This window comes from Elaeis guineensis, chromosome 5 (assembly GCF_000442705.2).
Source record: "Elaeis guineensis isolate ETL-2024a chromosome 5, EG11, whole genome shotgun sequence".
Taxonomy (NCBI): domain Eukaryota; kingdom Viridiplantae; phylum Streptophyta; class Magnoliopsida; order Arecales; family Arecaceae; genus Elaeis; species Elaeis guineensis.
In genome coordinates, this window is record NC_025997.2 from 19,830,357 (window position 1) to 19,839,244 (window position 8,888).

At 38.1% G+C, this 8,888-nt stretch overlaps 1 protein-coding gene across 1 annotated transcript; it reads right to left on the reverse strand.

Moving 5' to 3' along the window:
* Positions 1–268: 268 nt before the first annotated feature.
* Positions 269–8,564, reverse strand: LOC105032803 (two-component response regulator ARR2). The gene is given in 8 exon segments (XM_010907369.4): positions 269–813; positions 816–843; positions 1,244–2,196; positions 2,199–2,604; positions 6,878–6,954; positions 7,332–7,724; positions 7,819–7,971; positions 8,084–8,564. Coding segments are annotated over 8 exon segments (2,268 nt in total). The 5' UTR covers positions 8,253–8,564; the 3' UTR covers positions 269–724.
* Positions 8,565–8,888: the final 324 nt, after the last annotated feature.

Consider the following 8,888-nt stretch of genomic DNA (forward strand, 5'->3'; position numbering starts at 1 on the left):
ATAATATAGCTTTTCTTTGTTTTCTGTAGTCTATTTTTTTTAAAGTTTTGATATGTCAATACGACACCAAGATCTGAAGACACTGGTAGACAGCTTATGATCTACGGGAATGGAGAAAGGTATAATATATAGATTGTTAGCAGATCGGTATTTGGGAAAAGAGTGTGTTAACAGTAGCAACAGGATTCAAAGGGGGGAAAAAAAAGTGTTAGCAGCAGCAATAGGAATCAAGGGAAAGGAGATGATGCAAGCTTACAGATATGAAAAATAAATAATAAAAGCACCACATCTTCATAAATCAGTAGAAAGCTGTACATGATAATTGTAATTCTAAAAGCAACAAGATTAGTTATTGAAGTTAGGAAATACTCCCCTCAAATATTGAAGAGAGTATTTAAAGGCTCCTATTTCCCAACTACCAAACAACTCAATCACACCATAACCACACGATTCACAGTTACCCTCCATTAAACCGGGTAGATCTTGTTAGCACGAGCAAGAGTTCAAAACTTTTCAACTATGCCTTTGCGTACTGGCCGTCATCTTTGCACAATCCTATCTTTGTGATTGATGCCACCATCCAGAACTTTTATATGGGTTAACTTGGGACTATCTTTTTTAGCATGGTTCAAAAGAGTCATCAGAGTGACAGAATGAGGGAAAGAGAACCGCCAAGAGACAAAGGATTTTTTCTATGTCTTGACAGCGAGAGCAGTTATGGAATTTACTGTAGAAGCCCATAGCTGGTGGCATCATTTGGAGGAAGCCAGCGAGCTACACTGTTACCCGAGGAATAGCCATCAAAACTAAGCTCGGATCAACTTGCACAACCCCTTCTTGATGCTGAAATTTAACCAAAAACCTCTTTGAGATGGAAATATGTGAAACAATAGATATAAATATTAAATAAAGAAATGATGAAAAGAAAATACATCCTGTGAGCTTCATGCAGTGATCATCTTATGCAAGCAATAAAAAGCCATAAAGCTCCTAAAGATTTTTCCTTCCAAATTAATGATATGCCAAGAAAATGAAGATAACATTTTGATGTATCAAACGAGATGTAGGATGGTTCATATCAGGAAAAAAACTTGTGGAGAAGCAAATTTTTATGGTTCATAATGTTTGGATTAATTCTACGGTTAAATCAAGAGTTATAGAAAAAACAACTAGAGAAAAAATATGAAATGAATGATTTATTCAAAATATTTATAGAAAGATGATGATGTAAAAGAAAGCTAACCTTCTTTCCAACAGCATCCATTAGCTCATCTGGTATAATATTGTCATCAAAAAGCAAGTCTTGACAACTATGATCTGACATGCCTTCAGCTTTTACTCTAACAGAGTTTTCAAGTAGAATGGTACTATTGCGTTGAGCAATGCACTCTCCCTTCTCATGTCCAATTTCTGTTCTCACTGAAAAAATCTCCTTCCTAACAGTGCATGTATTCCGACAACTCCCATCTTTTATGGTAGCAATTGAATCTTGATGAGCCAATGATGGACAACCAAAGGCAATATTGCTTTGCTTGGAGCCAAGTTGTTGGGCTGAGTGGTAAGAAACATTTATATTCTGTAGCTTCCAGTCTTGGCTTTTACTTTGATGAAGTTCACTAAATAGATCATAATTTGGAACAGAGTCCTTTGCTCCTTTTAGGCCAGCGGAACTACCTAATGCTTCAACATTTCCCACCGGGGGCATAACATCTTGAAGCATACCAGTTGAAGTGAGACTGGTTGCTCCTGCACTTCTTGCAAGAGGATAGCAACTTCCAGTTGATTCATTCATGCAGCTGTTAGGAAAATCAGCATACAAAGCATGAGAAACTGAACCATATGAAGAAGCATTCATGTAGCCTCCAGGCAATGAAGTGTCCACATTCATATTACTCCCACTACTTCCCAAGACATCACTTGAAATGTCATTTGGAAGAATTTGTGCGATGGTTGTTGAGAGCCTCGAATCATGTTCACCAGCAATTCCATTTTGTATCGGTCCCCTTGTTTGGGGCAGTTGTGGCATACTAATATGTATTTGATTCTGTTGCTGAGATAAAGAAAATTGCGGTCCTTGATGAGTCATTTGCATAACCAAAGAATTACTCAGGTTTGCATTAATGGAGCCTCCAGGGAATGTAGTGCTTGCTCTTTGGGAAGATGGTAGGTTAAAAAGTCCTGATGCTCCTTCACTGGTTGCAGTCCCATACTTCCGTATGATTGGACCAGTTGTTGCGACTGACCAAGCTGCCTTGACTCCATGCTGGTGGGGGGTCCAGAAATGAAGTTCATTTGCTTCTTGTCAATTTGCTGCATTAACGGAGGCCTCATGTTTGAAGCATTAGATATTTCCACACTAGAATTGAAGAAACCTATTTGATCAACAGAAGACATGCCTATGCTAGTATTTGTAACTCTTCCAGGCACTGAATGTAGAGCCATAAGATTTTGTGGTGAAAGCTGACCGGCAGCAAGAGATTGAAGATCAAACCCATCAAACGAACCAACTGAATGAAATGTTGCTTCTGAACTGCCTGTATATGGTGTATCAAGTCTTCCCTGATGTTGCGGTCCATTTACTCTCCTCAAATATAATCGGTATTTCTGTTGTGTACCACTAGATTTGTCAATATACTAGAGCAGAATAACTTTTAGTACAATAATGCAAAAGTAAGAACGATGTGCATCATAAATACGCCATTAACTAAATAGACATGCTGAATATCAAGAATTAGTAACGAACATAAAAAAATGCTCATGCAGAATGAAATGATCATAAGTGAAGCATGCGACTCATAACGTGCTCCAACTAGAGAACAGCAAGGAGAAAAGAAGTTTATTTAAAAAAAGGGCAACAATCTTGCACAAGCACCACCAACAATAATTAGCATAAATATTCTTGCAAAAAAGATTTGCCTTACCATACTGAACCAAGTGGTACAGGGCATACCATACCACACCAGTTCAATACTGATACACGGTAGAGGGGGTGTATCAACACTCGGTATGTCGAACCGGCTCCATACCAACATAATAATATGTTGGTACCAGTATAGGGCCGAGTACCAAGATGGTGAACTTTGCTTGCAAATCTATAGAGTTATCTTCATTGACCCATTAAAACAATTTAGTGTATATGATATTATCACTAGAATTCCACCCTTGATACCACGATATGACAAGTTTCACTGCCAAATGAAGATAAAATTGAGAAATACACATCCAGATACATGAATGGATAAAGAGTTCATGCAAAGGAATGTATGAAAGAGCAGTTAAGCAGATAAATAATCGATGAACAACCATTAGTTAAGCAAATAGGCACAATGGAGGCTAACATTGTTAAAGACCTGGAGAACCCTAGCATGAAACACCCTAACAAATATCAAGACAGTTAGGAACGCAGAATAGTACCATGTTATCATCTGACATAGTGCAATAAATTGTTGAGCCAAGGTTCCTAAATAGAACATTGGTACAGTAGACATGACAAATTAACTGATCTTCCAGGATATAATAGTGATCCTAGAGACAACACATGAAAAACACCATATTCAGCCTAGAACATGAACTTTCCTAAACATGAGAAAAGTAGCAAAACAGAGTTACCAACTGTGAAACAAAGTCAAACACAAGGGATCAGCTATCCTTTTTCGCAGCTCACAAGAGAGATTGAAATTTATCTTTTATGCCTTGTCCGTTGATTTCCTTCACATTTTTCCCACCATTGTCATTTTCACAATATGGTATCCCAATGCTTTTTGAACCTAGTCAACAAGCACCAAGTTTCTCTCTATTATAATGATTGATCATCTTGCATGTTTTTCCCTTTACTTCCAATAGAATCACCTCTCCAGTATTTCTGCACCTGCAGTCACAAATAATTTTAATAGGCACAGTTGCACATTAAGCTATAAGATTTTTGCTCCTTGATAAAGCCTCTATTTTTATTTGCATAATTCAATAAATAGCTCCTTCGTTAGGATTTATCACTTATTACAGTTGACCTAGCCTGAGACATGATAAGTTCAACCTTATAGGCAATAGGGCTTTAGCCTAGTGGTCACACACCACTCTTCTGCTGAGAAGAGTGGCCACATTTGAATCTCAGATGTCGTCAAAGTGTTTGACATGGGAATTTTATACATTTTTTATGATTGGAAGTGAAAAACTTCATGCCTTGAACATCCATCAATGATAACTCAAGTTATCACCATACTGTTAGAAGTCATGCAAATATGAAATGATAAATATGTGCTTAATTCAAATGCAATTTGCCAAGGGGAAAGTTATTCATATTTAGAATTTTAAGGCATGACTGATAATGACCATTATAAGAATGTATCAAGAGAGGGAAGGGAAAGTGAAACAATATATGTAGAAGGAAGTTTTTCATCTTTTACAAGAATAGGCATGTAAAATATGAAGGGATACAACACACGCCTTAATGTCAACCAACAAGCCTTCTCCTTTCTGTATGATGTCAAAGGACGTCCATCAATGTTCCAGACAAGTTATAACACACTCTCAGGACAACATCAAACATTTCTGAGTTGCAATGGAATTTTGTACAAGTTGACTTTGGGCATGAGGGGCCAACAACATTAAAAGGGCTAGTTAGTGCAATGTGAGAAATACATTGTTGATTATGCAATCCAAGTGAACCCCTCCCAAATCTCTGGAGAAGGGAAAGAGAAAGCTTTGATTTAAGATACTGGTCAAAGATAAACTATTATGATAAGACAAAAACAAATGAATTCCCAGGTCTGGAATCTTCCTACAGAAAAGGGACCAATTTCGAAACTAATGGAGTGCTTCCCTCTCATAAAAAGGTAAAAGAAACTTAAGGTAAAAATTTCTTGGGACCTACTGCCTCAAATGACAGAGGCACCATACTGACAAGTATTAAACAGCTCTCATACAAGAAAAAGAAATCTGTTCAACTTTCAAACTACTTATGGTTTGTTCAATTGCCATGCACACAGTTAGATTCCTACGGGTATCCCGTAGTCTTATTTGCTAAATGGTTCCTTTCTAAGTCACACTAGAGGACAAATAGTGTCAATTAAATTTTGCCAAATTTTTTTGGTATCTCATCTAAACAGGGCAGAATTACTTTATTCAACGTTTCAATGTTACGTACTAGACATGCTGTGTCTTATCACATTTAGGTCATTTAGCCATAGTTTCAGATGGTGACAAATGTTCTTCAGGACGAAGCATCAAATTACAATTTTGTTTTTGCTTACCATACGGAGTTTACAAAAGAATACAAGATGATGGAAATCCTGCTACCTATATGAACCATTTAGATCAAGAAGTTAATATGACAGGTCGATGTCCCAATTTTGCTTCAATTACTGAAATGATACAGTTCTCTGCATCAAGGGGCTCCAATTCAGAATAAGCTTTAAGCCAAACAATATTCTAGTTTTTCATATTTGGTGCTTGATCACTTGAAGCGTTTCTTCTTGAATGTGTAATATCCCCACTAGTCTAATCATTGCACTCACTTGAAGCGTTTCTTCTTGAATGTGTAATATCCCCACTAGTCTAATCATTGCACTCTATCTGTAGGCCTCCCATATGGTTTTTCTCACTTTTATCTCTGCCACATTATGCTTTTTGGTGAAGACAAGAATAAGACACAAATACGCACTTGTCAGGACAAAACCAATGGAAGAGGAAAATTTTTACTCATACAGTTTGAAGCATTTTTGTTGGCATGCTCATCACCAAATTCCAAATACTTTGTTCTTAGTTAAAGATTTTTTTTTTAAAAGAAATGTCTTTATTCATATATTGGTGGCTAAAAGACAAATATCCAACTATTGGTCAGACAGACCAAGTAAATGTACAATGGTTGCATGTGTTGCATATCTTTATTTAGAAAGATGATTTACGGAGGAGGGGATTTGGTAGGCAAATCAGCTTTTTATCTTAGATTGCAACTACAGGGAGTCCAGGATACCAGAAATTGAAGGTGGGGAGTTAATGGATTGTGTTTTCTTATTCTTAATGAAGGCCTTTTGGTATAAGAGGGGACTTGACGTTCCTCACAGAAAAAGCTGGATCACATTGGTTCTGCGGAAGATCCAACTCAATTACTCTGGAAAGGATATTCCAAGCAGAAAACCTTTCAAGATGATGGTTGATAGAAAGTATGCAATTTATATTATCAAAGAACAAACAGTGAATCACTTATCTCTTTTAGAAGTCCACGTAAACATTTAGATTTGGTATAATCTCTAACCAACTATATATGGAGACTGTTTGGTGTCCAGGAATGGAAGAAACTTCCTATATATCTTCATCAGAAAAAATAGTAAAATTGCAAAACCAATGTCATTTCTTTCACTAGAAATTACTGATGATATCTCTGCTATACCTTCCTTAAATGGCTAAAGATAGAACAATTTATATTTTATGGGACATAAGCACCTGGATTTTTCAATAAGTTCAGTTATAAACAGTCATGCAACATGCAAGAGCATCAAGTAGACAAATCCGGTTGCATCCAATTCAATCCATACATCAGAAGTTTAAAGTCATTTTGATGTATAAACATTAGGCCTTTTTTATTAACTCTTTAAATCTCTTTTATCAAATAACAAAAAAAAAATATTGAATTTATGATGAATAACAAAATATTGCATCTACTGAATTCATATATTTTTGCTGAAGCCAGTTGATGATTTTGGTAATCTTAAAATTGATATATATGCTAATGAATATGTGCAAGTCAGAACAGAAGCATCTGCTAGTCCATGAGAGAAACAAGTCAGGAGCTTAAAAATATGTAAAATGTATATGAAGAAGTATGGCTAACACATACAAAAAAATGTACTAGTTCAGGCTTCTGAACCAACCACTGTACCTGCAGGTGGCTCGCAACATTTTCTCTAGTAAGTCCAGGAACATTCATCAACTCAAGGATTTTTTTGGGAACAGCCTCTGCATGATATCGGACACGATAAATAGGAATGTAGAACAATGAAACTGGATAATTTAGAAAGACTGAACAGTCACATGGTAAGAAGGGAAACTTTTTAAGAAACTAGAATGAGAAATTCTCTTGAATAGACTAATTAACCCGTAACATTGAAAAGAATCTCTTTCCTTTTCGCAAAGATCTCCTCCCTATAAGTGTGTTTAAGAGAACCTCTATTCTTCAAAGTTTCAGTTGAATAAGTGTATTTAAGAGAACCTCTATTCTTCAAAGTGCATTTAAGAAGAACTTCTAATTCTAGATTCTACAAGTACCACAATTAATTTCAAATAATGACATCAAATGTCAAATAAGAACGAAGAAGAAAAAAAAAATCACTTACTCTCGATGCCCAATTGTTTCACGGCAGCGACAAACTGTTGGTGGAGGTCAACGGACCAAACTACCCTCGGTTTCTTCAATGTCGAAGGATCTTCGCGCTCCTCAACCTCCTCCTCCTCCTCCTCCTTCCCACCCCTCCTCCTCTTCGCGTTCTTCCAACTCCCCTCGTTCACCGAGGATGCATTATCCCCTTCTTCGAGAAGCCTTCTCTGCCTGTCATTCTCCTCTGCACTTCCCGAGTGCTCCAACTCCTTCAACTCGTTCCTCCTCTTCCTCACCACATGCTGCCATATATTCTTCAGCGCCTCCATCCTCACCGGCTTTATAAGGTAATCGCAGGCGCCATGAGTGACTCCCTTCATGACCACATCCTTCCCGTCATCAGCCGACATCACTGGCCATCGATGAAAGCAATAAAAACCAATCAAAAACCCCGCCTTTGAGTTCGCAAAAACCTGGAGCTAATCCACACATACGCGGATACTTACTGATAACAGGAAGATCCATCTCCAAACCTATGTGCTCAAGCAACTTGAAACCATCCATGTCCGGCATGTACACATCGCTCAGAACCAGATCGAACTCTCCCTTCTTCTCCCGCAGCATCGCCAGCGCCACCACCGCACGCGAGCAAGTCGTCACTGCATCAAATCGATTCGAATTATAAAGAAACCACGAACCACGTGACAAGATAAAATACTGAATCAGAGAATTAGATTGGTGTCGAAGAATAAGAAGAGCTGGTGGCGATACCGTCGTAGAGGCATTTGCGAAGCATTTTGTCTAGGATTTTCAGACAGGTGGGGTCGTCGTCGACGACGAGCACCCGGAGGCCGACCGGGAAGTCAGACAGAGGCCTGAGGGCGTCCCTCGGCCTCCCCGAGCTCGCCGTGGATGCGGCCGCTCTGCTGCTGGGATCCATGGTTCCGAATCCCGCATCCGAGAAACCCAGATTCGAGAGGATATCCGTGAGAAAATACTACGAAGAAGACTTTGGGGAGGGTGGATCTGAGATCCAAGGAGAGAGAGAAAAGAGGGATGATTGTTGGACTGATTGCTCTCTTCTGTTGGACTCGTTCTGTTTGATTGCTCTCTCTCTCTCTCTCTCTCTCAGCTTTCCTTGGCCTTTTTTTTTCTCGACTCTATTATAGACTCCAACCTCTATCCGCGATAAGAGGGGAGGAGCCAGCTCGCTTCTCTCAACAGCCAACCGTATTCCCTCTCTTCTCTCCCTCTCTCTCTCTCCAATTTGTGAAACTAAACGCCCTATACGCCGTTACTTAAAGAAAGGAGGTGGAAAATATGGTTTTTCTAATTCTGAGTCTACGGGCCGTCGGAGATGGAAAATATTTTATTTCTATTTTCTCCAAGCACCTAACAAAGGCGTTGCAACACTCTTCTTTTACTTTTTTTTTTTTTTTTTTAACCCCTAATGCACCATGGATACACCGTGGTGGCTCCGATCAAAATAAAATTTTACTCAATTATTATCAAACTCGAACTCAAATTAAATTCAAATAAAATAAATAATTTTTTAAATTTAATTTGAACAACAAAA